Source organism: Penicillium mononematosum (genome assembly GCF_028829835.1).
Source record: "Penicillium mononematosum strain IBT 11891 chromosome Unknown utg000001l:1.0-4488741.0:1.0-4491989.0, whole genome shotgun sequence".
In the NCBI taxonomy this organism is placed as follows: domain Eukaryota; kingdom Fungi; phylum Ascomycota; class Eurotiomycetes; order Eurotiales; family Aspergillaceae; genus Penicillium; species Penicillium mononematosum.
Window position 1 is genome coordinate 4063358 of NW_026643271.1, and position 27448 is coordinate 4090805.

General features: G+C 49.5%; 10 protein-coding genes across 10 annotated transcripts; 4 read left to right on the forward strand and 6 right to left on the reverse strand.

Annotated features, from left to right (window-relative positions):
- Positions 1-1379: 1379 nt before the first annotated feature.
- On the reverse strand, positions 1380-3186 carry N7519_001548 (putative pH signal transduction protein PalI; the record flags this gene model as incomplete). Its single annotated transcript, XM_057288326.1, has 4 exons — positions 1380-1384; positions 1440-1636; positions 1695-2946; positions 2997-3186. 4 exons carry the CDS (start codon positions 3184-3186, stop codon positions 1380-1382), a joined length of 1644 nt encoding a protein of 547 aa, XP_057154409.1.
- A 3852-nt stretch (positions 3187-7038) lies between these two features.
- N7519_001549 (DUF3433 domain-containing protein) lies at positions 7039-9571 on the forward strand (the record flags this gene model as incomplete). Its single annotated transcript, XM_057288327.1, has 3 exons — positions 7039-7081; positions 7175-8969; positions 9016-9571. 3 exons carry the CDS (start codon positions 7039-7041, stop codon positions 9569-9571), a joined length of 2394 nt encoding a protein of 797 aa, XP_057154410.1.
- An 873-nt stretch (positions 9572-10444) lies between these two features.
- On the forward strand, positions 10445-11041 carry N7519_001550 (uncharacterized protein; the record flags this gene model as incomplete). The annotated part of the gene is made up of 1 exon (XM_057288328.1): positions 10445-11041. The coding sequence occupies one exon, from the start codon at positions 10445-10447 to the stop codon at positions 11039-11041; it is 597 nt and encodes a 198-aa protein (XP_057154411.1).
- A 305-nt stretch (positions 11042-11346) lies between these two features.
- N7519_001551 (putative G-patch domain protein) lies at positions 11347-14412 on the reverse strand (the record flags this gene model as incomplete). The annotated part of the gene is made up of 7 exons (XM_057288329.1): positions 11347-12816; positions 12876-13222; positions 13278-13338; positions 13456-13649; positions 13715-13790; positions 13884-14179; positions 14301-14412. The coding sequence occupies 7 exons, from the start codon at positions 14410-14412 to the stop codon at positions 11347-11349; spliced, it is 2556 nt and encodes an 851-aa protein (XP_057154412.1).
- A 773-nt stretch (positions 14413-15185) lies between these two features.
- Positions 15186-17059, forward strand: N7519_001552 (glycoside hydrolase family 13 protein; the record flags this gene model as incomplete). Its single annotated transcript, XM_057288330.1, has 3 exons — positions 15186-15672; positions 15725-16484; positions 16543-17059. 3 exons carry the CDS (start codon positions 15186-15188, stop codon positions 17057-17059), a joined length of 1764 nt encoding a protein of 587 aa, XP_057154413.1.
- A 306-nt stretch (positions 17060-17365) lies between these two features.
- Positions 17366-17905, forward strand: N7519_001553 (molybdopterin synthase catalytic subunit; the record flags this gene model as incomplete). Its single annotated transcript, XM_057288331.1, has 1 exon — positions 17366-17905. The coding sequence occupies one exon, from the start codon at positions 17366-17368 to the stop codon at positions 17903-17905; it is 540 nt and encodes a 179-aa protein (XP_057154414.1).
- Positions 17906-18206: 301 nt separating this feature from the next.
- On the reverse strand, positions 18207-19283 carry N7519_001554 (SCO family protein; the record flags this gene model as incomplete). The annotated part of the gene is made up of 3 exons (XM_057288332.1): positions 18207-18328; positions 18392-18716; positions 18810-19283. 3 exons carry the CDS (start codon positions 19281-19283, stop codon positions 18207-18209), a joined length of 921 nt encoding a protein of 306 aa, XP_057154415.1.
- A 1157-nt stretch (positions 19284-20440) lies between these two features.
- Positions 20441-21883, reverse strand: N7519_001555 (putative phosphatidylglycerol specific phospholipase C; the record flags this gene model as incomplete). The annotated part of the gene is given in 3 exon segments (XM_057288333.1): positions 20441-21244; positions 21301-21423; positions 21434-21883. The coding sequence occupies 3 exon segments, from the start codon at positions 21881-21883 to the stop codon at positions 20441-20443; spliced, it is 1377 nt and encodes a 458-aa protein (XP_057154416.1).
- Positions 21884-22629: 746 nt separating this feature from the next.
- On the reverse strand, positions 22630-24207 carry N7519_001556 (putative FAD binding monooxygenase; the record flags this gene model as incomplete). Its single annotated transcript, XM_057288334.1, has 1 exon — positions 22630-24207. One exon carries the CDS (start codon positions 24205-24207, stop codon positions 22630-22632), a length of 1578 nt encoding a protein of 525 aa, XP_057154417.1.
- Positions 24208-24779: 572 nt separating this feature from the next.
- Positions 24780-26983, reverse strand: N7519_001557 (Zn(II)2Cys6 transcription factor; the record flags this gene model as incomplete). The annotated part of the gene is made up of 5 exons (XM_057288335.1): positions 24780-25262; positions 25411-25941; positions 25998-26459; positions 26518-26545; positions 26601-26983. Coding segments are annotated over 5 exons (1887 nt in total), but the record flags the coding sequence as incomplete, so codon positions are not given.
- Positions 26984-27448: the final 465 nt, after the last annotated feature.

Genomic DNA, 27448 nt, shown 5'->3' on the forward strand with positions numbered 1-27448 from the left:
GGAATAATGCTGGTGCAGCCTAATAATCAATGCCGCCCAGGCAGCGATTGCCATCAATACTCCTATCTATTCAAACCTAGTGACGATGTGATCTCAGAGCAGGCCTTGATTGATATGCAAGTTATATCTCAGAGAGGGCTGATAAAGCAATTACTTCAATGAAAAATAAGGGCAAAGTGAGAATCGACGGTACCTAGGCAAATCATTTCCTATAGCACAATTGATAATACAGTATCAGCCTAATAAAATAGGGTTATGAAGTCCTGTTCTATCGACTCATCAATGGAGCAATGACCCGCCCCTGCCCGTCATCCTCATCGGGAGAGACATGTGTTTCTGCTTGCCGTCAGTCAGTCAGACCAAGGAGTGTCCATTCTAGACAGTCGAAACTCGAACTCCCCTACATGGATTCCTTGTAACATGGTTTATCATCTTGCGTCCCTAGCGGAAGATCAGACCGTGATGTTGATGCATGTTTGCGAATGACGTCGCCCTGCTCTTAAGCAGACTTTCCTTTCTTCTGTGACACTACCTCAAGGAATGTACGACGGTACGCTACCTCCTCACTAACTCACAAGCAAGAGCTTGGCCGATGGTTCGTTCTGTTTTCCGTTGGTTGAACGAAATATCATGACTACCCTGGCCCTTCCAGCCCTCGTAAGGCAATTATGGGTGTAATGGTAGAAACACCTAAGAATTGGAGGCATAACATATAGAAAATAGGTCCAGGGTAGTAGGGGTTCCACATAATTGATTTTAGTGATGCAATGGTAGACCAAGCCTCTTTTCCAGCGAAGTTAGCAGGATGGCGATCAGGGGAAGATGGAAGACGGCAGTGTTGAAAAGAAGTTTCGAACGTATATACTGGCATCAGTTAAGAGAGTTCTTATTTACGTTTCATATTGAGAAAAGCCACATGTACCGGATAATAGAATGTATGTGGATTTTGGTACAATAAAATTGACAGTCCACTCAGTGGAAGAAAGTAGAAAGTAGAAGAGAGATCAAATCGAAAGCAGCATCAAGTGCTTTTGATCTCAGATAAAGCCAGAGATCTTGAAAATCTTTTTCTGTACATCGTACCCGCCTGCTGCTATACATCAAAGTTCAGGCAGAGCACAAACTCAGCAGCGAAAAAGAAACACTCGTCCTCAACGCCTATGTTTCGTGGCGGATGGCCAAGCACAAGATGAAACGTCGAATTCTCGCCCTAAGAGAGGCGCTTTATGGAGGAATGGGACGAAAGATGACACCGTAACTCCATGTAATAATCGGAATTTAGCCAGAGAAGTGAAGAAAAGTAAAGGGTATCGCAAAGCGGGAACGAGGTGGAAGAATCGTGTCAAGCGTTATTGACACTTGGAAGCCAACAGATCTCATTAAACTGGGAGAAAGTCAGCAAGGCTCCGTCAAGACGTGTGATATGTGACAGCACGTACAGCGAGCAGCTCCAGGCGTCAGAGAGGAGGGGATTACGGAGTCAGTGGGAGGTGATGGTCGACGAGCGAAACGGGGATCCACATCTTCATAGTAAGTGGGACCGTTGTGGTTAGGTTGCGGGGATTGCCCCGGCGGCCGTGGGGACGCAGTACGAGGATCGGCTGCACCCCAGCCCGAGCGAGGAGGAATGTACGAACTAAACATGGAAGATTAGCGGCCAATTTTGCGGACGGTATTTGTAACATTTGACTTACCCAGGTCGGCTGTACATGCTTGTCGGGCTTTCAGGGACAGCGCCGTTATTGTCGGCTGAGAGCGCTTGTGGTACGCTGCTCATTGGTTGAGTCGACTCATGCATATCGTACTGCGGCCGAGGTTGCGGAGTCATCTCAATGGCCTGGCCTACCGTCTCTGGTGACACGGCCATGCCAATGGGCCCGGGGGATGGCTGGCGCATCTGACCCGGTGGCCCATAACTATAAGGGTCATCCATGGGAGGGGACACTGATCGACCGTATGCGTCAAACCCGTGATTGGGCCCATCTGGACCGTGGCCATAGCCGACTGGTCCTCGAGACGGCATCATTCCACCGCGGCCTCCACGGCCTGGCATCGGCCCCATGTAGCCACCACGTGTGCCAGGGGAAGGGCCGCGAGGAGGTCCCATGTAAGCTCCTCCACGCCCACCCCGGGGAGGATATCCACCCCGCCCGCGTCCATTGAAGCCAGGCGGCGCTCCTCCTCTTCTGGAACCCATACTGCCATCGGAATATTGGGGGCGAATTCGTGGATCGGAGGGGTTTCGTGACATAGGACCAACGCCGTATGGGCCCGGGCCCGAGCCTTGAGGCGGGCCATTACCGAATTCATCAGGAGTGCGATAGGGGCCACCGCGATGGTCCGGGGGTGCTGGGATATCGCTCATGGGAGTCCGTGAGTTGAGAGGCGTTCGATCATCATCACTGTCGCGGGTTTCCGTGTGGAAGGTCGCGAATGTGGGGGCTGAGTCGGAGTTGAGAGAGTTCGACATAAATGCTTCCTTAGGTTCGACAGGAGCCGGAACAGGGGGCGCAATCGCAGCCGCAGCAGCATTCTGTCGGTTGTAATAGTTCTCTCCGCTCATCTCAGGATTTTCGGCGATTCGGCGCTTCCTTGCCTTCCTGCTCACAAGGGTGCGGCGCATGGCACAGGTGACCACTCCGCAAGAGGTGAGGATGATGGTCGCGACCAGCACGATCCAACCACCCCATCCTAGATGTGGCACAAAGAGCAGAATATCGACGAGGAACGCGAGGAGAGTCACGAGTAGTGTTGGCAGTAACAAGATGAGCAGCGTCAGCAGGAAGCGCGGCGAGTGGGAGGGCGCATGGAAGTGGGCTGCGATAGCCAGGCAGAGGCAAATGAGGGTCAGGAGGGCGGCAACTGGATGGATTATGAGGATAGAGGATAGCGACTTTCGAGGACCGGAAGGAAGATTGAAATCATCACCGGTGCTACTGATATCATCTGCATGAAATTTAGCGGACGGCAAGCAGAGACGCAGGGGAGAGACTGACTGCTGGTGTATCCCACATGGATATTGGTGCAGGTACCCCCCTTACAATATCCAAAGACACCATAATCAACATCTTTGAAAGTTGCTAAAGGAATTCCCTTAACAATAGGAGTTGAAAGACATGAGAGTAGCAAAAGCGCAAAGGCGATCAGCAGCAAGATGCTGAGGGGTGTCGCAGGCTTGAGCAACATGGTGAGGGGAGACCCTGGAGGTAAAACCTGTCTGATTCCAGATCAAATGAGAAATTATAGAAACAAAGTAAGCAATTCTTTTGCCTACTGGCACACGCGACGCAGGAGATGAGGTTCTAACACCGCATTGGCAGGGGACATCTGAACCTGAGATTGAAACAAAAGCTTTCTGGGCAAAGTAGAAAAGAAAAAGAAGCAAATGAGGGGAAAAGCCAAGGATTTTAAGAAAAGGAAAATTAAAAGATAAAAGAATCAAAAGAATCAAAGAATTAAAGGAATGACAAGATCGCAGATAAGCCATTGGAGGAGAATCCGTGGAGAAGGGAGGTTTGGATTCATGGCCTCAGGCATCAGTCAGATGACCTTTTATTTTTACATGCTCTACCATCGACATTCCTCTATCATTTCTCTATATATGAAGCTTTCTCTCCTCTCTTGGCCTCCCATTTTCAATGCCCCTTTTCAATGTGCGAATGTGAGGCTAAAGGTAATTATGCCCTGCACGGTTCCCCTCTCTGGAATGCCGGGGTTGGTGGGCGCAGAGCCGTTCTGCCTTTTCATTCGCTCTACTCGGGTCGAGTGCCGTATCGGGACAGGTTGCCAAGCCTGAGGAAGCGTGGGCACTAAGACAATATCGACCTTGGTACGGAGTACACATTGATCATTGGCTATGCCATCTCCCTAATTTGCCATGAATCAGACAAGACTTCTCCTCTACCAAGTGACTGAAGCTCATTTCTACTTCAGATTAAGACCTTCAAGAGCCAAGATATGTACTATGTCCTCTGTACATGGTTTCAGAAGCCTCATCTTGATAATGGTGAAACGAGATCTGCGTTTCTGAAATATTTCCATATGACATCCAGAAGTCACATATTGTGGGCCATCAAATGGAAATACCCTTCAAACGCATCTCGCAATCTCGCCAGACACGCTTTGATCCACACTAACGCGGCATAGCACTTTCTCGTTTCAGTCAGAATATTTGGCCCCAGAAAACGCTTGGACCCGGACACGAGCACCGTTGGAGGCCCACAGTCCCACCTTCTTTTAATATGAAACGGGCAGTCTCCACTTCGAAGCGCAAACCGGATTCTCAGACTTCATTCCATTTGCCCCAGTCCAGATAAGGTTAATCGTCTTTGATCATGACCAGGTGATATCCTTCTGTTGGCGCAAGGTACTGCACAGGCTGTCTCCGAACGTAGTCGATTTCTTCAAATTATTAAGCTTAAACCTGTCACGCATGGGTCAATGGCTTCCTAGTAGGGTTTCACTAGCGAGCGCAGTTGTGTGACCACTTGCAACCCGGGCACACCACTACGCCATCTAACCCCTGGGAGACTGATTGCGACAATCAGGAGATGTCTATCAGTGGTGATGCTTAACACTGCTAGTCCTGCAGAGCTTGTAATTCAACAGAACTTCGTTCATATCATTCTCCAGAAAGGATTGTACAAAAGCTACGAGAATCTGCTGTTACACATAGTGGTGAAGTCGCACCATTTTCTTGAACCTGGGTGCATGCACGTGGTTATTAGCGAAGGCCGTGAGCGCTTTCGCTCAATTGTCAAGTTCAGGAGTGACCTACTCACAAGTGTTAGCGAAATTATCATTTATATGCGCTAATACTTTGTGGCTTCTTCTTTTATCTTCCTATCTCAGTACAACGGTAGTCAGCCTGCTGTTTCGGGGAAATTGGAGCTACACAGGTCGTACAGTGTCTGGGTAACCCATCATGTGAATCACAGCAAGGAACCGGCAAGTTAGGTGTATAACTAGCTATCATTCCCGAATGTGACAGGTTTATGCAAAAGCTGTCTTGGTGGAAGCCTTGATCCAAGCGTAAGTTGAATCTATCAAGACCCCAGAGCCAGAAGACTGATTTGGTAAACTGGTCGCTTCAAGGTTGCTCTTATCATAAATCTGTGACGATCACGATACTAGGGAATATTTTCTCTCTCCCTGCAACACCATGCGCTGCTTATGGAGGTTGTTCAGTTGGACGAAACGGCAGAGATATGAGGACAAGGAGGTGCAACTGCCATTGGAGACCTTTGACAGAGTAACTCTGCTTCAGTCATTGCAGACCCCTGGGCCCGGCGAGATCCTGGATAGGCGGTCGATATCGGGTTTCCAAGAGCGCTATGTTAGATTTGGAATTGGAGGTGCTGGCAATATGCGCAAGTCCTGCTTCCCTTTCCTGCTTAATCAGTTGTCGAGTCTGCTATATTTGTCTCATACTGACATGGCATGTGTCAACAGAGTACTCTCCAATAATGGACGAGAAATAAGAATCATTTCGCACTAAATGGCATTGGGATTGGGCATCAGGATTATACATAATAGAATGGTATATGAGTATCAAACACGGAGTCCCGGAGCGTAGCGAGCCCGTCTTTCCAATGTTGTAGCAATAATAGAATGAAAGGAGATGGTAGTGTCCCTATCTCCCGGGACTTTGGTCAACAATTTTCCAATGGGCTTAGGAGAGTAGCAGACTTTGTATACAAGTTGAAAACCAGCCCACAACTGTGAGCCACAAGTAGGTGCACATACCGTGAACATAATCATGCGTATCAGGCCGTATTGTCCCGCATTGTGGCAAGTAGAAACGGCTATCATATAAATTCTGTGGCTCATCGGATAGCCTTGTCGAATGAAAGTGTTGTCCATAGGCTTACTCTACAGAACAATATTTTGGTATTAGTGATCAGTTCCAAGTCATATGGGAATATCGTTCTGTAGAGTAGGCCTATCTAGGTCCAGCGAAGTGGCGGCAAGTACTGGACTTGGAAGCCACCAAACAGCCAAACAGAGCTGATGGAGCGATTTTCCCAATTGATGTATGGCAGGCTTCAAACAGAACCGGAGAAGCACATGTGGTTGTTGTAGGGACATATGACTGTCAAATCCAGGGCTTAATAGCAAACGGAATGAATTATGTAGGTCAAGTCAGTCTCTGTTCATAGCTGATACTGCGTATGTTAATTTCGCAAATATTTTTATCCATAGTAACCGATCTCAAAATCAGAGATCCATTCTGATCAAGACATCAAGATACTAAAGTCTTAAACAATGTCTAATAAGAACTAATTGCCCTCGATCATATGTTTCATGCTCCCCTGGATACAGCCTTATGTTTTCATGTGATTTTCGGGCCGCGAAGCCCTAGTTCCAGCCACTTATACCAGCAAGGGAGAAAGGCAATTGCGAGACGCATCATTAAATTGGAATTCTCAATTTCTTTGAACACACCCTGCTTTTTTATTGCGTATAGCAGCTATCTAGGATAGCAATTGTTGGCAATTATTGCCTTGGGGCTCCGGTGTGGAGCTTGTATGGGATGCGAGGCAGAGTCCAGATTGATGCATTGTAGTTCCGGTCTGGCAAGATCGCGCAGGGCTATAGCAATGGTTACCATGGAAATTGACCTATTGAAATTGAAACATTGAAACAGAAGATCTGGTGTGAGACTTGGTGAGACCTAAGACAGCCAAAAAGGCCAAGCTTTAGGCGACGGATGTGCTGGCGATCGGGCCGCGAAACAACTCAACCATCTCCGTAATTGTTCCTCGCAGTTTGATTCGATCGAATTTTGAGTGTGACAGATCAAATTAATAGTGTCTGAGTTGGAAATCCTTGATCTACTTCATCCCTATTGGCTTGTTGAGTGTAAACCTCAGTGTGGTGGCTGGGGTGGCTGGGAAACGTCACCCAGCAAGATGGCAGACAAAAACCCGCTGGGCAGCGATTGCTGGTTTTCAAAAAAAAATCCCTTCGCATCTCAAGGGTGTCGAGGAATGCTTCTAGATTAATTATAGTTGCGCGTGGGACCAATATCCAGCCAGCATGTCGAACCCGACGAGAAACTTCAGCCTGCGCAACGTTAACAGTACGTGCATATAAGAACCCCCGCCCCGTTGTCTTCTTAATTACAGACATTACACTACTTTCAGAAGTCTCAAGTCAACTGACCACTATATAGCAAGCAAACCACAGCTTGCCCGGACAGAATCTCAACAGTCCGTGGCTGCATCAGACGATTACTATTCATTCTCAGATCGAGCTCCGTCTAGTCCTGAGAGTGTAGCAACAATCATGCGATTCAGGACTGCAGACTCACATGCACCATCACCCGCTATGTCGCAAATACATCTTGCCCAAGAAGATCCCGAGTCCCAACGCCCACCAACATCCAGCACAGTCCGGTTTGCAGAAGACAGGCCGGATCATGTCAGTCCCATATCCGACGCAGCAAGATCAGACGAGACTGCTCTCCAATCTCCGGCTGATTACCCGGGTCCAGCTCCGACACCAGGCATGGACGACTCCCCATACGTCCGGTTTGCAATCGACCAACTCACCCAGGATAGAGCTCGGGGGGTCCAAAGGACCGACTCGATTTCGACCACGACGACAAGCGACTATCCAACCGATAGGATGGTATGGGACGAAGGTCTCGGCTATTTCACCCGCACACGAACCCCCATTCGACATGACGCGCCCCCAGCGAGACCGTCGTATACATCTTCCTCACCACAGGCTTTGCCGCAAAGGCCAGCCTCAGTGGACCCCGAGTCCTTTATGGCTGTTGATGCGCCGGAGCAGAGCTTGTTGTACCCAGCTTTGGACTACTTGCCTCTTGTTCTGCGGCCGTGGGCTTTGGCACTCGCGATATTTTGCTGTCTGCTCATGATGGCGGGCATAGTGTTTTGCAATGTTTGGTCCCGTGGTGACGAGGGTTTATGGAACTACGTGCGTCAAGGCGACTCGAGGTATTTTGTGCTTCAGTTCCTACCACAGGTAGTTGCCGCGCCCATCATCATCTGGTTATTCGTCATTCAGGCTGCGGTATATCGCATCGCACCTTTTTCTATAATGTCGGCAGAGCGACAGGAAGGTCTGGTAATAAACCGCCTGCCTATCCTCTCCAAAAACTTTATCTTCCCCGACTTCTCCCATTTCCGACATGGAGAGGCCTTGTTCGGATTCTCGTTGTTCACGATTTGGCTTTCAAACTTCTTCGCCATCCCTCTCCTCAGCTGTCTTTTCCAGGCAAAGTACTATATAATTGACGGACAAGGTGTCTGGAGATGGGCTTCAGTCCAATCTGTGGGCTGGACATTGGTGGGGTTATATGGTGCTTTGACACTAGGCTTGATCATGCTTTTCGTCCGTTTCCTTCGTGGTCGGTCTGGCCTGATGTGGGATCCCGTTAGCCTGGCAGATCTGATCTCAATCATTCAACGATCAAATATTCTCCACGACTTTGAGCACTCTGAGACAGTTCCCTCAGTCCGAGAATCACTTGATCCCCGAGTCCTTCGACTGGGCTACTGGAAACTCTCAAGCAAGACTGAGGTCTTCTATGGAATCGGCGAAGTAGACGCCCCTGTGCGCACCCCATCTCTCCATCAGACCGGCAAAAGCCGAGAGACCCAGCCCCATGGACTTGCCAAGGTTTGCTTTGATATTGAGCACAACGGTGCATTTGCCAACGACCCAAACGACCACCACCTATACTCGCCATCCGCCCGTTACCGCTGGACACCTTGGTTCCTGCGCAAACTCCCAGTATTTATTTGGATTTTTATTGTCTTCGCCCTGTTTATCGCTTTTGTCGCCGTTAGCTTCATCAACAGCGCCATCGAGGGCGGCTTCCCTCCCAAGCTTCCGAGTCTCCCATCAGCTGGCGCATTCTCCTCCTCCAATTTCCTCTACAGCTTCATTCCCGCACTAATTGGCAACGTCCTTTTCCTCGCCTGGCAACCCATCGACGTGTACTTCCGCGCTCTGCAGCCATACGTCGAGCTTCTCATCCCCCAGCGGCGCATCTGCCGAACGGAGCATTCTACTCTCCTACCCATCCTCCTTCCCATTCCAAGTCACCATCCAGGCCATCATCAACCGCCACTTTAAAGTTGCCTGGGTCTCTCTCATGAGCCTGCTATCCCTCGCCATCCCCATCCTCGCCGGTGGCGTCTTTGTCGCCCTCTGGTTCCCCTCTCACGACGACATCCGCATTGCTGCCTTTTTGCCAGCATTCTACGCTTTGATCGGCTTCTGCGGTCTATATGCCGTATCCTTCTTGGCCATTTGGCCCGGCCGTCGTCGCTATCTCCCACACGATATCACCACCTTGGCTGATCTCATGAGCTATCTTTACCAGTCGCCTCTTCTATCTGATAAGATCCTGCGCGAACCGAGGAGCAAGACTGACCTCGTCACTCGTCTTATCGTTGCTCCGCCCTCTGAACGTCAGCTTCCTTCGTACGGCTTTGGCATTTATGTCGGTCGTGATGGTAAGGAGCATCTTGGTATCGATCGCTTCCATCGGCCTGGTCGTTCTGATATGCTTATTACCACGGGTAATATGAAATGATTTCTCTTACGAACTTTTGGATTGCATCTTCTGTGATGTTATTATGATTTGCATTTGCATTTTTATTGAGCATATTGATGATTGTTTTGAAGCGCGCTGGATTATGAACATATGAGAATGATTTCATTTTTGAAATGTCTTTAGATAGATTTCGGTTTCGGATATTATTATTTTGTCTTACCTACTGTCAGTTGCATTCTCGGCGTTTTTTGCATACTTTATATACTTCCGGTCTGATTGGCGTTATGTTTTGGTGAGATATAGAAATAATTCATTCAATGATAACTTGGATCTACAGTTTCCCTTTGAAAACAATCGCACAAGGACAGCATTGATGTTAATACTTAATTTTCCATGATGAACTCGGCCTTCCGTCCTATACTATCGCAATTGCTATGTAATTGACTTGTTCAATGACATATCCGAGTCAGCCGATGATCTAGCCCTAAAAACTCCAACTATCATTTGACCTCATCTACAGTGTAGCCGGTTGCTTCGTATTGCCCCGAAACAAGGAGTGTTGATCAGCCTGTCAATTATAGCAACCGTCTCTTTCCACAAATCTCTGGGTTTAATTTCCACCAAATTGTTGTAATGTCAAGGCAGCCAACGTTGGAATCATTTGGAATCGGGTCACGTGCAGATCTGCAATGTTGTCTCCGCCTCCGCACGGATTTGCTTCATTCACGAGAACAGGACAATTGCCCGCAGATACAGTGCTTTGAGTAACCCTCGAAGAGGACCATACCCAAATTATCCTCTCCATCCAATTTTATTTTGCACCTCTCAATCCTTCGCCATTTACCCCAGCTCCGCCTCGCATTCGCATCATCAAACAGTCCTCGTCTACGAGCTCACACACCGCGCATAGCAATGGTATCACTATTCGGCTGGGGCTCAAGCCCAAAACCCGAGTCAAGCCAACCAACACCTCCTCAAGAGAAGCCGACACCCGATGAATCCGCAACTCCAGCATCAACACAAACACAAATAGCACAACCACCCTCGCCCCAAACAAACACAAACCTCAAACTCCTCTTCGGAGGAATGACTTTCTTCGCGCTCTCGGTGTTAGTCACACGCCGCGCCTTCCATAAGAAGCGCATCTCCTGCATCCCGCCTTTCTATACAAGCTCGGTGTACCACCAGCCGCACTCGAACTCCGCGGGCGATGCGTTCGAGGCTCTGAATTTGGCGACTCTCAATGTCGTCTCGTTTGGATTGATGGCCGGCGGTGCGGTCGGGTATGCTTTGAATATTAATGGGCTTGAGGATATGCAGAGATTCGTGCGCAATGGGTTGCAGGGTGGTAGTGATACGCCTGTGAAGAGTGATGAGGAGCTCGAGGAGGAAGTTACTGAGTGGGTTTCTAAGATTCTAGGTGATAAGTTTGAGAAGCAATTGGAAAAGGAGAAGATGAAGAGGGCGTTCCAGAAGGACAAGGTGGATCAGGATACTAAAGAGAACTGATGGACTATATACATACCAACTACACTCTACTCATGATTTGATACCAGCTGTACATTATGCATTTACTGGGCATGGTCTGCCGATTACAATGGAAATACACCGAGCGGGTGCGAGCGAGATTACATGGTACAAGGGTTCATTAGTTGTCGTAATCTTACATGGAATTGGCCATCCAGTTATGGCACACAAGGTCATCATCAGATATTCCCCCACCAAACACCCTCTCATTCTTGCCTCACCTCCCCCTCAGATTCCAACCACCCCCACCCCTTCCACCCATATCGTACACAACCGTCCTGAATTGATCAGGAGCGGTCCATCTCCTCGTAGCGCTGGCGGGCGGTGTCCCGGGTCTTCTCCAGGAACTCGTCGTACCGACCCCGGGTGTTCCGACCAGCTTCTTCGGTTGCCTCACCTAGTCGACCCCCTTGAGCACCCAGTCCCACACCCTGGGCATAGATTTCAGTAGGAATCGGCTCGGTCACGCCGGTTCCTTGAGCACCAAGGCCAGTTCCTTCCTTCCAGCCCATCTTGCTGAGAAGAGAAGCACCGATCGAGGTTGACTGCACGGGCGTCTCATCCTCTTCTTCTGGTTCGGCGGGACGCTGGCGGGCATTAGCATCGTCACGTCCGAACGCCGCGCGGCGCTCCTTGGCGCGGTCTCGGTATTCGGGTGCAGCAGGTGCAGCAGACGCAGCGGGAGCAGCAGGCGCAGCAGGTGTAGTAGGTGCAGCAGGTGTAGTAGGTGCAGCAGGCTTGATATCCTGCGCGATACCCGCCTGTTTAAGCTGGTCCAAGCCATACTTCACTGCCTCTTCATCTTGCAATTCCTTCAGATGGCGTTCACTGACGCGGTCGTGTACAAGGACATCTTCCGGGGTATCAAACTTGGTGAAGCACAACAGGCACCAGTTCCGCTTTAGGTCTGCAAATGATCGAGGGGTTGGAGGGATGGAATATTCTCGCTCAAGTGCCTCGCGGTATTCATCCTTGCTGTCTTTGTAATTCGGAGTTGGCATGGGTATTACATGATAGATTATCATCCAGCATATGCCGCGTATTCTCAAATTGATATCCTTCAGATTTTCGCGGTGGATGTCACTTTCGCGCTCGTGATATCTCAGGTGACCCGCATCCACCAGATCTTGCATGCACAAGAGGCAGCGGTTCTTGTTGAAGTCTGCAAATGATGGAGCCGGCGGAGCAGCTGGTTCAGTGGCCAGAACAGCTGGTTCAGTCGCCGGAACAGCTGGTTCAGTCGCCAGACCAGCTGGTTCAATCGCCGGAGCAGCTGATTCAGTCGCGGGAGTTACTGAGCTTGAGCTCTCTGCGGGGTTTCCAGAAGCATCTCGGTTGATCCCATGTAGCTCAGCGTGACGGTCACTCCAGAATTGAAGCTGGGATGGCATTGCAAGCTTCTTTGTACTGGCACTAGCCGGGCCGTCGATCTTTCTCTTTTTACCCTTGTCGGAGTCCTTCATGCCCTTGGCTTGGGCGTCTCCTTTGTTGGAAGTTGTCTTGTTCGCTCTCTGCTCCTGCGCGGCATCGTCTTCCTCAGTTGACACCACGAGTTCCGTGACGAATGCTGCATCATCCCAGTACATCAATTTCAGCGATGGGTTGTTAGATGGGCTGAAAGTGAAGTAGCTAGCACCGGATGGAGCGTTCATGACTGGAACAAACACTCCGCCGTGAATGTAGGAAACCAACACCGGCTTGGAGGAGATGGTGAATTTTTCGAAAGAGTTGAGGCGCGCCATTGCAGCTTGCGCATCCTGAAATGTCAAGCGTTAGAAAGCAAACCCAATATAAGTGATGAATAAAACAAACGTACGGTGATTCCTGCAAATTCTGCGAATCCGTAACCCCAGCTTTCATTGGTTCTGCGGTCACGTACAAGGAGCACGCGACGGAGAGAGCCTTCGCGCGCTCCCAAGTTGCTGTCACCAGTGGTCGAGGCTACCTTCGACCCCTTCTTTTGATTGTCAGGGGCACTGTCATTGTTGCCAGATGGGCGATACAGTTTAGAAACTCCTTTTGCGAGTAGCTCCTCTGTCACAGACGCCGCCAGACCACGGATCAGGAGGAACTGGGAAGGCTGGCCCTCGGGAGCGACATCATTGTCACCTTCGTTAGCTATCTTGGGAGCGGAAACTCCAGGGGGACCGGTAGAATCCATATCTTTTTAGATGGTTAGTGATGCAAATAGGGTGAGGGGTTGTGATGGTGTACGTACCGGGTCGTGGAATACCGCACTTGAAACAATGGGAACGTGTGGAGAAGTTGAGAACGAGACACTGATTTTGTGAGCGCAGAACAATAGGTAAGCCTGGAAGTACCTAGGTACCTATGTAGGTACCTCCGACCAGGGAAAGCGGGTCCTCTAGCCCTGGAGGGCCACCACGTCGACTTACCTGCCTACAGTTCCAATCACTTGCGCCTCTTGCACGAGCTCGGTCTTCCCTCTCGCGGCTGTAAGCTATGCGTACTTTCGTGCTTCGGTCGTTTGTGGGACCATAAAAGAAGATGAAAGGGTGATTGCGTTCGACGAAATCGCGCGATGCGTCAATCGTGGGAAAACGCAGGAACCCTAGTTGCCGCGACAACTCTTGAACACAATGTGATGTTAGTAACGACGCATGCTCTTCAAAACTGTCTGCCAGTTTCACATACTCGTCTGTCGGTCCCGAATGACCCGAATATTTTCCAGGCCATCGACATGATAGGCATTGCTGAGTTCAGTCGCGATCTATTTGCTCACAAAAGAGCGCATTGTCAGCATTTGTCCTCGACAGCGGGAATATTCAAACGCCTGATCCAGCCACTGGACTCCATAACTCACATGTTCCTCTGCCATGTCCACTGGAAGTCCGTCCATCATCACTTCTCGGCTCACCTGTCCCATATGGGACTGGCCTCGACGAGGGCTACGAGATCGGCTTCGATTGCCGCTCGCACTTCGATAACCCTCTCGATCGCGGTCTTTGTACGTATTTCTACCTCTGTGAGGAGATGAGCGCGAAGTTCGATGGCGATAATCATCGCGATCATGGTTTCGGTAGCCTTGTCCAGATTCTCGGTCTCTGGGGTACTCGGGTCTGCCGTCGGCAGCTAGTCTTCGAGGCGAGCGTGCACGATCTTTATTTACCGATTCAGATGAGAATGAGATTAGCCTCAATTTGATACCATGTGGTAGGGAACTCCTGTGAGCAAGATGTGCATGGGCTTATGCACCATTGACGTGCGGGGAGAAGCTTACCAGGCGAGCGAGATCGTGATCGATCATCATACATGCTGCCATGATCATTTCGCGAAGGAAAAGGTCGACGAGATGAACTCGAAAATTTATCATTCCGATACGGAGGCGCCATGGTTGATGAACATTTGAAAGAATGAACGGAGCAAAAGAATGAATGAGTGACTGAAACCTGGAGACCTCGAAGCTCCGATAACGATTATCTCCAACCCGATACCGGCATAAAATATTTCCGATCCGAGCAGCTACTTCGAATGTTCTACCGCCTTTGAAAGCGCTTGAATGTTCTCCAGGGATGTTACATGCAATGAATATGAATATGCCTGCGCATTTCCGAGATGCTTTGTTCTATCTGCATCCACTTGCTCTTGTATCACATAGATATGGAAGTACCTTGTATCTACATCAATAGTTACAGGTACCTGTATCCATTGCAACTAATAACATGTCGCCCTGGAGTACTTCATGTCCTGGAGATATACTTTGATATACTTCTCATTATCAAATGACACTTCACATTAATTTACATGGATCAGATGCAGCACAAATCTGAAAAATGGCCTACCAAAAACCCCTCCAGCCCAGTTGCATCATCGTATCTATTATCATGCACGTGGAGACGATGACGATCCACATGGCTTCTGATTCAACAGTTGCATTCCAAAACGGCTCACACCTCGGGCCGACATATCAATCCCTGAGGACCCCGATGATTGTCCGCATCTGCCCCGCGGTGGGATAAACATGACCGATTCGCCATGCTCCAAGTGTCCTTAACAACACATCTCTCGGAGCAAATAACATAAATATATAGCCAACACTGCTCCAGAATCCCAAATTCTCTCTTACTTCCTCTCAGGATACCTTAATTCCCTCCCTTAAATTGCCATGTCTAAAACCGCCATGGCTACCCCAGGAAACTCAAACCACCGTGCCTGGTGGAAAGAAAGCTCCGTGTACCAGATTTGGCCTGCCTCCTTCAAGGACTCAAATAACGATGGTATTGGTGATATCCCCGGTATCATCTCCAAACTTGACTACATCAAGAACCTCGCCGTGGACATCGTCTGGCTGTGTCCATCGTACAAATCGCCGCAGGTGGACATGGGCTATGATATTTCCGACTACTACAGCATCGCCGATGAGTATGGCACAGTTGAAGATGTCGAGAAGTTGATTGCTGGCTGCCACCAGCGGGGTATGAAACTTCTGATGGACCTGGTCGTCAACCACACCAGTGATCAGCATGAATGGTTCAAGCAGTCGCGCAGCTCCAAGGATAACGAGTACCGTAACTGGTACGTCTGGAAGCCGGCCAAATACGATGAACAGGGCAACCGCCAGCCGCCCAACAACTGGGTTTCTCATTTCCAGGGTATGTACTTCTATTTCTACCAGTGTTAGACCCATCTAACAATATAATTCAGGGAGCGCCTGGCAATGGGACGAACTGACCCAAGAATACTATCTGCACCTATACGCGGTCGAGCAGCCCGACCTCAACTGGGAACATCCTCCCGTCCGCAATGCCGTGCACGATATAGTGCGATTCTGGCTCGACAAGGGCTGCGATGGGTTCCGCATGGACGTGATCAACTTCATCAGCAAGGAACAGAGCTTCCCCGATGCACCCATCAAGGACCCACGGACGCCCTGGCAGTGGGGTGACAAGTGGTACGCAAACGGCCCGCGCTTGCACGAGTACCTCCAGGGAGTTGGCAAGATTCTCAAGGAGTACGACGCCTTCAGCGTTGGCGAGATGCCGTTCGTTACTGACGAGAAAGAGGTGCTCCGTGCGGTGCAGTTTGACCGCAATGAGATCAATATGATCTTCAACTTTGAACATGTTGACATTGACCATGGCAAATATGATAAGTTTGAACCTGGTAGCTGGAAACTCACTGATTTGAAGGACTTCTTTGAGCGTTGGCAGACCTTCATGTATGCCAATGATGGTTGGAATGCACTCTACTGGGAGAATCATGACCAGCCGCGCTCAATTGATCGCTACACTAATGCTAGTGAGCAGTATCGACTCGTTGCGTCCAAGATGCTGGCTACGGCCCTGGCGTTGCAGGCTGGTACTCTGTTTGTTTACCAAGGACAGGAGTTGGGAACTAGAAATGTGCCCAAATCATGGGGTATTGAAGAATACAAAGACATTGATTGTCTGAACCACTGGAAAAGGTAATTCCACTCTCCTCATGGCACTTGAGGATGTTAGCTGACAATGGGTATTCCATAGACTGCCAAAGGGCGACACCGCTGCCCAAGCAATTGCTCTCCAAGAATATCAGAAGAAGTCGCGCGACAACGGACGCACCCCGGTCCAGTGGTCGGCTGCCGAGAATGCCGGTTTTACTGGACCTGACGTCAAGCCCTGGATGTCTGTGAACACCGATTACGTGCGGGTCAATGCCGAAGCGGAAGTCAAGGATCCCAACTCGACATACCATTACTGGGCTACTGTGCTGAAACTGCGCAAGAAGTACCTCGATGTCTTTGTCTACGGTAATTTTACACTTCTGGACAAACCTAACCAGGAGGTCTTTGCGTACACTCGCCAGTATGGTGACCAAAAAGCCTTGGTTGTGTGTCACTGGACAGAGAAGACTCTGGAGTGGGACGCGGCCAGCAATGGTATCACTGGCGTGAAGCAGGTCTTGCTCGACACTTATGAAGGTGTTGACGAGGCTTCCCAGCGGTTCTCTGGTGAAAAGTGGTCACTTCGTCCCTATGAGGCTGTGGTGTTGCTTCTGTGATATATATATGAGAAGATCTGCGCTCGGCCACAAGACATTCCTCATACATTGTAGCTAGACTGTTTTCCACAATGAAGAAAATCGAACAGAACCCCAAGCAATAGAATAAGAATCATAGAACGAACACCTGAACCAAAAAATTCATACCAAGCTGTCAACTCACGGTGCTCTCCGCAGATCGGGGGACGCCTCTTATCCGATCCCCGCAGCAGATAAAGCATCGAGGGGGTCGATTCCAACATTCCAACATTCGAAAGAACCCAATCTAATTCCCTCAACCCCATTGATCCTCATTCCAATAACAAAATGTCTTCTTCAGAACAAGCCCAACTCCCCGCCCATCTCGACCCAAAAACCTACCCACGCACACACCACGACGCCACCCAAAACATCCACATTACACTAACATACGACACCCTGGACGCAAACACCTATTTATCGCAAACCTCCTCCCCCGCCGCGGGCGCCAACATCCTCTTCCTCGGCACCACGCGCGATACCTTCGAAGGCCGCTCCGTCTCGCAGCTCAGCTACACGACCTACCCGCCTCTGGCGCTGAAGACCCTAACGGGGATCGCCGAGGCCGCTGTGAAGACGCATCGGCTTGAGGGAGTGAGTATTGCGCACAGGCTGGGCACTGTGCCCATTGGAGAGGCTTCTATTGTTATTGCTGTTAGTGCTGGTCATCGGGGTGCGGCGTGGAGGGCGGGTGAGGAGGTGCTTGAGGCTTGTAAGGAAAAGGCGGAGATTTGGAAGAGGGAGGAGTTTGTTGATGGGGGGATGGAGTGGAGGGCTAATGCGGATCGGGATGCTGAGGGGAGGGTTTTGGGGACCGGTGCTGTTTAAGGATATACATGGTGTTTAGGCTGGGGTTTTGTGCTTTGATGAACTTGCTGGTTGGTTTTCCGATTCTTGTGGCTTGTGGGTAATGCTGATGGTTTCTTTTACAGGTGTCACCCAAACAAAATTGGTTCGAAGGGCCTCTATATTTGTTTGTTTCGACCGAGTTCGGCCTGGTTACTCCGAAGGTACGAGCATGACCACAAAAAAGGGAGCATTTGGAACACTTTTCTGGGCTGAGTAGGGTATTCAGATATTCAAATGACTCTATTGTACAATTTCCTTACATACACCTGGCGCAAGTCTCTTACTCCGTCTTGAGTGGCTTTCCCTCTCTCTTCCAGTCATTGATGTGCTCCATGATCACCTTGGACGCAGACTCGGGGGTATCCTGGCGGCCGATACACTCAACGAAGTCATTGTCGGGGTCTATGATAAACAATTAGCATACTGAAACTGCATATATAGGTTACAGCTTATCAGCCAACTCACCCATCAAGTAGAAGTAGATGCTGTGGTCCACGAGGTAGTCCTCGCCGGGCTTCACATCCTTGGGGGTACTGAAGTACACACGGTACTGCTTGCACACATGTTTGATTTGCTCGTACGTGCCAGTCAGGCCGACAATGCCGGGGTGAAACTCCTTCAGATACTCGCGCAGCACCTCGGGCGTATCACGGACGGGATCGCAGGTAATGAAAACGGGCATGAAGAGCTTCTCGTCTCCGGTCGCAGCCTTGACCTTCTCGATGATCTCGGCCATCTTGTCCAGCTCATCGGGGCAGATATCGGGGCAGTGAGTGAAACCGAAGTAGACCTATAGAAATAAAGAGAGATTGTGTCAGCAAGTACCGTCCCACCATATCAGACCCATTGAGAATCGTCTACTCCATTGTCCCGGGTAACTCACGAAGCTGTATTTGCCCTTCAGGTCCTCCGCCGTAAACTCCTTCCCATCAAGATCCTTGAGGACGAACGGACCGCCAACCTTCGGCTTACCAACACCCTTGCTCATCTCCGTCATGCGCTTGCGCTCAAGACGCGCCTTCTCAACACGGAAGTAGAGCATCATACCGGCACCGGTCAGCACGAAGAGCAGTGCGGCCTTCCACGAGAATGGGCCGGTCGAGTTGCGCTGGCGCATCTGGCCCATTGTCTTAGGGCCTGCTCGGAAGGCGGAGGTTGAGAAATTGTTATGCGCGGAGATCATGGTGCGCATGCTTTGGTTGCATCGTGGGCGCTGTGCTTGGGTGTAGGCTCGGCATTGTGATGCGGTGTTATTTCGGAGGAGAGGGAGGATGCGTTGTGTTGGGGTAGACTCAATGGCGATATTGCGGGTGGCTCGGGTGAAGAGCCCACTGGCCAATCTCACGGGAGAAGGCATTTTGATTGTTGTGAAGTGGTTGGGGAGGTCTCGAAGGAAGGTTGATTATCAATTGTCAGTTCCGGAATTCGAGAATCTCCAGATCGACAGCTCAATTAAGTTTAGCGTATATGCCTCAGGCGCCAATTTCCCATTTTGTATAGTTATTGATCTCTCCAATGTTGGATGCATTCTACAGGGAGTTTATTTCGATAAAATAAATTGCACTCCAAAGTCGACTGCAAGACGCTATGATGGAGATTATAGACATCCACTCGCACGTCGATCAAGGATAAATGTATACAACGCCAAGTTATTCTGCCTGACAGAATCGCCTCGGGGTCAGTTATATGGACCTTCATATGTATACCAATGCTAGATGTATAGCGGTTCTAGCGTGCGAGTCTATCAGTATTCGGTAGCTAGTTCCTACTTAAGCTTTCTCAGAACTAACAGGCTACACGTAGGCAGCTTTGACAGCTGCTTAGGGCTCCAACAATAGTCTGGACATGGGTTTCGATAGGGGACTTACTGATTGGTGGTCTGACAGATAAGAGGTCGAATTCCCGATACACAAGGCCCGAGTGACATGGTATCATTTTGCTGAATGCGAAAATTTGGGAGTAGGAAGAAGAAGTAGAAGAAGTAGAAGAAGTAGAAGAAGTAGAAGAAGTAGAAGAAGTAGAAGAAGTAGAAGAAGTAGAAGAAGTAGAAGAAGTAGAAGAAGTAGAAGAAGTAGAAGAAGTAGAAGAAGTAGAAGAAGTAGAAGAAGAAGAACAAGAAGAACAAGAAGAACAAGCAGCAAAAAAACAGAGTACTCGTCGCAAAGGTAATCCTGACCCCCAAACCTGTTTGGGCTATGGAATTTTGCTACAACAGGAGGTACACTACTTCACGGTTCCTTTATGAGAAGACATCGAAAAACAATTATGCTGTGTCGTATTTTTCATTGTAACCTTTCAAACATCATCTCGAACCAACTGAGTATTCACTGAAACAAGTGAAGGCTACCTTCATATGTAGATAGCAAGAGGCCATTACAAGGCCGTGAAACATACAGCGCGTGGATCGTAATAAAGTTTAGACTCCCACCCCACGAGAAACAAAGTAGATGATCACATACATAATAACAACATATCCAACCATTCGTCTATGTCATACCACCGTGGAAAAGTCCCTCAAATGGCATTGGGGAACGTGTGAGGGTTCTTGAGAGTCTCGGGAGAAGAGCGCACCTTCGGGCCAATGAGATGGTCAAAGGCAGGCGAGTGTTCAACACGAGGGCTCAAGTCCTTCAGATCCCACAAGTAACCGAGGGTCTTCAAAACGGAGGTAGCACTGTACGAGGAAGACTCGCCGGTGACGGGGTCGGTACCGTAGCCCTCAACGTGACCCTTGGGGGTATAAGGAGACAGCAACCAGGTAGGGATACGACCACCCAGACGGTCGAAGCTGAAAGTGTACTCGCTGCCGTCATAAGCTTTCTCGGTGTAGGTCTTGTTGTCGGGGCGGACGGCAAGCGGGGGCGCGACATGGTCGTAGAATCCACCTGTCTCATCGAAGGTGACGAGGAGAAGGGTCTTCTCCCATTGAGGGCCGGTGCGGACGGCGTCGTAGATCTGCTTCAGAAAAACCTCACCGAAGGAGACGTTGCCGGCGGGGTGCATGGAATTTGTATTCAGACCGCAGCAGGACGGGTTGATGTATGACAGCTGGGGGAGAAGACCCAGGTAGGCGTCTTGGTAGAAGTTCTCGAGCGGCACAACGTTGCTCTTTGCGTTTTTGGTGGTCCAGTCGAAGAACAGGGCATCTGGGTTGAAGGCGCCGTTGGTGCCGTCGTAGTTGAGCCACGAGATGCCCTTCTCCGAGGCAGCCTCGAAGATGCTGGTACTCTCAATGGAGGAGACATCGAAGCTCTCATCATTCTTGCCGTGGCCATCGGTGACACCCGAGACCGCGCAAAGACGGTTGGGGTTGGTGGGCTGGTTGATGGTCAGTTTGATATATTTTGGTGGTTTGTAATACGGGCGTGACTTACACCAGGGACACAGGAGTGCCAGTTGTTGAAGGTAGTGAACTCATCAACCATTTCAACGATGGTGGGGATCTGACCCTCAGAGTAGTATCCCAGGACCTCGTCGGCTGCGCGCTGAGCAGAGATCTTGGGGTACCGGAGACATATGGCGGTTGACGAAGCCTGACAGGTCGGCTTTCAAAGAGCCGTTGGCAATGGCTTCATTGTCAGGGTTATAAGTTCCATAAAGCTCAAAGTTTGTACCAGTGAGCGTGTGGTCGGGGTCATTGAGAACCGAGTCGTAATTCTTGAACTGGCTGGGCCACTTCTTGCTGTCTTGGTTGCTAATATCCTCCAAGTTGTAGAAAGGACCATTGTTGACAACGTTGTCCAAACCCTTCTTCTTCACACCACCCAAAATGTTGTCAAATCCGCGATTTTCCAGCAGGACCCAGACAACATTCTCGATCTTGTCTTTCATGTTGGCAATGGACTCCTTCGAGCCCGACTTGTAGCCGAAGGGCGCGTTCCCTTTGCCAGTCTCCACGGCCGCACCCAGGGCGCTACCGGATAGACCGAGCAAGGAAATGAGAGCGGTGGTCTTCATCGTGCCAGTAAATGATTTGGTAAACAGAGTTGGACTGAAGTGAGTACGAAGATCATTTCCTCGGTCGCTGCAAGGCTTTTATATCTCTCTCCCTACATGATATGTGCATTAGAAGAGATGCTCAATACAACATAGTTGGGGAATGTACAGGCAGAAATCAAACTCCATGGCAAATGAAATGCGGGCATCTCTGGCACATGTTCAGTCCAAGAGTTTTGATCGGCCGATCAACTATCGATTGTACGCGAGTATGCCCGGCATAACATTGGTGGAGTTGAGACAATCCGGATGTTACCGGTAGTTGATAATGCTCGTGTCCAGATTGGATGCAAAGACAAAGAAGTCCCAGGCGGGTGGAGGACATGCCCAGACGGAAGTATAGGTGGGTCTTATGGCTCCACCTAGGTGGAGTCTCCAAGGCTAGCCCTGCAGGCACACCAATAAAATCATCCGCCAACAGTGCTTAATATGCGCCAAGTCACCAATCACACTCCGTTCTTTTCGCATGCCGAGGGATATGAAGACGGATGTGGCTTTCGTATCCCATTCGCTATCGTTTGAAGGGATCTTTGGAGTACACCTCGGGAGTGCGTCGGATAACGCTATATTCCGCGTCTTAAAAGGGGAATTAGCGGGAAAATGCGACATATGGCAATGCACGTGGTCTAAGAAAGGGTATAGAATAATAGTCGAATGGCAGATAACGAACAGAATAGTGGAGAGAGCATTGGGGTGGTATCCAGACTCTAGTCTCTATCTAGGGAAAATCCGCGAGTAGCGAAATATTCGTCCAGCCGCGCCTCAACAGACGGGCCCTCAAAGATACTTGCAATATACTGGTCAGGTCGCACCAAGTAGACAGCATCCTTGATCAGCCCAGCTTTGGCGTATTGATCGTGCCAGCGGAAGGTGAAAACCTGCACACCCATCTCCTGGGCCCACTTGTCAACTTGTGATAGAGACTCCCCATAAATATGGAGCTGCCAACAAACATCTCGCAGGGTTGAAAAATTGTCCACTTCATTGATTTCAACCCACGGAAGACGATCGCCTGGCTGCACTGCCCCTTGGCCGGCCTCACAAAGACTACTGCCCCTATAGTTGCAAATGAGTTGAGAAGCGCCCCGGAAGATTCTGGTCCGGGTAAAATCGAATCTCAAAAGCAGTGGCACAAGATACGGAATCAGCCAATTTCGAAGAATGTGTGGGAAGAATCCTTTTGATGTTAACGTCATAAAGCCCGTGTCGGTCGACTTGACTATCATCATGGCAAATGAGCGGCGTTCGGACTCATATGATTCCAATAGTTGATTTTTTGCTTCTTCGGTCATCTTTGCCTGTTTGAGAACGGCCGCTAGTTTCCATGCCAGATTGATAGAGTCCATGATGCCGGTGTTCATTCCCTGCCCGCCAACTGGGCTATGGATGTGAGCCGCATCACCGACAAGGAACGCGCGATTACTGCGGAATCTGTCCGCCACACGGTGGTGACTGCGGTAAGTGGAGAACCAGTTGACCTTCGTGATGTCTATATCCATCACTTGCATGATTCGGGGTCGAACGTCTTCGAATGTGATCTCGTGCTCACGCTCTGGTGACTCACGGCCATGGCTATCGTTATCCGGGACCATGATACCAACCAATCGTGCATGGCCTGCTTTGTTGTAGGGGACTATCAGGTTGAAAGTGTCGTTTGTGAAGACCACGTTCCCTTCGCCGTTGAAGTGCTTGTCGCTTTTGCCTTCGACATCGGCGATGTAAAACAGCGGTTTGTATGTTTCACCCTCGAATTTGGCGCCAATTGCGTGGCGAACTGCCGAATGTGCTCCATCACACCCAACTATGTATGACGCCTCATGTGTGGTTGAGCTCCCATCAGCCTCGCGGAACAGGGTAGCAGTGATGCTTGACCCGTGGTCCACAAAGCCTTGTAACTTTGACCCTCGTTCAACATGGATCCCGACGTCATTCAGTCGTTTTTCCAGCATTCTTTCGTGGTCATCTTGCGGTGCACTTAGCATGAACGGGTACGGAGTCAACTTGCGACCGAAGTCCTGTAGCGAAACGTGTGCTTTGTGCTGCGTATGAACCCAAAGGTTTGTCGCTGGTAACTTGTATCCAAGTGCCAGCAGGTCTTCGGCCAATCCGAGCTGTCTATACAGCTCGATTATACGTGCATGAACAATTATCGCTCGTGAGTCTTTCGCCGGAACCTCTGCCTGGTCAAAAATGTGGACATTAACGCCTTGATGGTGAAGCCACAGAGCAAGGACAAGGCCAGTTGGGCCTGCGCCGACAATCAGAACATCCGTTTTGGGTTTCATGTTTGGAAAATTTTCGGGGTGAGGGTATATAGGTTGAATTGATGTATGAAAGGCAAAATACCGGGGTCAAAAGATGATTGCAAGTAGGAAATTGGTGGTCATATCCAAGGTCAGCAGCGAGCGGAACCGACTTTAAATAAAATTTCTGACCAGGCAGACACCATCGCTCTGTAAAGAAATGAACCCCAAAGGAATGTTAATCGTGACTCTGCTCGGCTGTTTAGTCGCCGACCCCGAGCCTCGTAAACGCCAAGACACCTGGACGGCATCGGGGCGTCGCGTGCCGATCGGCGCGAGGTTCTCCAACTTTTGGGGTACGCATGGACTTCGAACACGATATTGCTGTCATACCTCTTGATTCGTCACAAGGGGTATGTGAGCGAATTTGAGAAATCGACAGTATCGGGAATCATGTGGCAAACTGGGATATGTGCTTCCCTAGAGCCTTAGAGCCTCAGGCAAGAACCTTGGTTTTTGTGGTCTAGTGGAATATTGCCGTATTTTACTCCATCATCATGCTTAGGTCACGGCAGATATGTTGCATCATCTGCAAAAGATCCTTGGAAGTTACTGAGAAGATTGTCCCAGTCATTCCAATCCTGCGGGCTATCACCAAGTAGGAAACCGAAGTTTTCGTCCAGTCCGAATTGTGAACTAGAATGGTCGTAGCTAGGTTGATCTTGTGGCTTAGCATCACGCTTGGCAGCTGGGAAGTTTTCATCTTCCTTTTGCGGGCTAGAAATCCCTGCTGTATTGGCTAACAAGGATGCGACGATGGTTGGACAAGGTGTTGGTGTGCGGTGGCTGTGGTTACACTCTTCAATGTACGTCCGCCAGGCCTTGACAATTAAGTGTTGAATGGCCATGTGGAGAGGCGTTGGGCCGTTCTCACTCATCGACTTGATATGCTCAGAGTACACATTTCCAATCAATTGCCAGACTTCGCTCTTCTCTTCGGGATCAGTCCGGTGTCGTATCTCCGAGAGCATGAATATCATGGCATCCCACGGCATAAAATTAATCGTGTGCCACGAGTATTTCCGTACAACTTGGTTCTTTTGGGCGTAGTCAGCATACTGTATCATCTTGAGAGAATTCTCAAAGATGATGTTTTTTCTCTGCTTGGGATATGCGCATGTTGGGATTCTGGTATTGACGAGGATGGTGGGCCATCATCCGGGTGTAGTAAATAGCCGAACGCACCATCATTGTCGTTGCCATATGTAACGGGATGGATTTATCGCAGTGCCGGAGGAACGTGTCTTCCATGTGCGCTTCAAGTTCATCAATTGTCTTGTCCTTGTCCTTTAATGACATCGACGACGATGATAGGAAAGCCCATGGTCCAGTATTAGAACTCTCCATCTGGTTTGACAAACGGAGGAGCCATTTTCCAAATGCCCTCCGAGCCAGAACAAATATCATTTCTGTTGGTCCTGGCTTCTCGCAGGCTGGCTCGGTCATGCGAGGGTCGAGGTCGCTATCATTTGCGTTCATGGGCGGTTGTACATCAATTGTGGTTGGGAGCGGCGTTGATGCTACACCACAGAACTGTGCAGATGTGGCATCTATGATCATGAGCTGGAACCAGATGCGACGGCGCATTTCTGTTTCGAATACTGAAAGTCCGTGTGCAGACCCGTCTCGATGAATTCCAATCCGTTGCGCAATCCTCACTGCAATGCCGCATAATGTCCAGACAGTATGTGGGTCGGAAAACGAACGCATGCAAAGCTACCGAAACGTCGTTAAAAAGGGGATTAGATCTCGTCAAAGGAATATGAACGCACCAGGTATAGCATAAACGCTTGAAGAACTACTGAGCTTGATGTACGAAGAAGCGATGCATTCTTGAAAGCGAGTTGGGCTCCTCGTCTGCACTTTGATAGGAGGGCTTTCTTGCTTTCTCCGAATGACTTTTCGACATCTTCTGCTTGCAGGGAAACCAATGCTATACAGTATATTGCGAACATCAATGCTTCGATCTCCCGGCTTACTTTTAACAAATCACTCATGGCATCCAAGATCTGTTGTTGAACAGTTGGAGCATGTATAATTTTGGTGAGCGGGTTCACATTCTCGAGAAAGGCCTGCCACAACTTGAAGATATTCAGGGGACTCGGGTGGAGCTCTGTAAGAACCTTTTTGGTTGCAGATGTCGAGAGTATCGCATAATCGTCGCTCACATCCTGGGCAAAGTTATCGGTACCATTATCCGATCCATCGTCCAATACGTCTGCTGCATTTGGAAGCTAGGTAGGATGGTCAGGATTGACAGCACGGGTAAGCCAGAAATACTTAGGTACTAACCTCATTGCTCACACTGGTCCAAAGATTGCTATTATGCAAGTCAGAACTCTGACATTAGGTAAAATGCAGCGCGAGCAACTCACTTATCGAGATAGATGGAATTGCCATCTTTCATGATCATCCTCCCAGATCCACTCTTTCCTGCTTCAGTCCGTTGATCTCCCCCAGCATGATGATAATGCTGACGGGCAGAGGGATTTTGGTCAAATCCCGTGCTGCGTCTAAGATGTTTTCCGCGTTCTTGAGATACACTCCCGTTGGTTTCTCGATTTCTTTTGCGACGAGGTGGTGGAGCACGGTAGATGCATTCCACATTTGCCTTTGCGCAATTTGAACAGGGAGTACGGTGATCTTGTTTATCACATTTGACCTTTCGGTTGTGACAGACCACACATGCATACGATGCGGGTTGTTTTGATGGCGAATCTGTTGCCCCACCATCCAAGGAGTTATCTAGACTAGTCATCGCTGCAGCGCGGTCATTAGAAAACAATCCAGCTAGACATGAATGAGTGACATGCTTGATTAAGCAATTGGATCTCTGGTGACATTGAGGAAAGGAAAGGCTACGGATCGGAAAGGCAAATGTCCGTGGAGATCTGATGCCTTGAATATAAGGCAGAGCAGAAACTCCGCACCACCGATATCAGTTGCCGACATCATCCCAATCTCGGTTGTTTCAAAACCCTATGGCTTAATTTCGGGGGTTGATATTCTTAGGTAAAATCCCACATCTTCGCTCAAAGTATCAGATTATGTTTTTGCAGTGCTCTATTTGGTCCCATCACTTCGTCTTTACGGTCTGGGCACATACAAATCACAGCCGGAGCCATTCCATCTGTGTCTTTCTATCATCCATTTGACTTGTTTATCTGTTTGGTGTCAAAGATTTCAAACGTACATGTCAAAGGATATTCCAAATGATTCACCA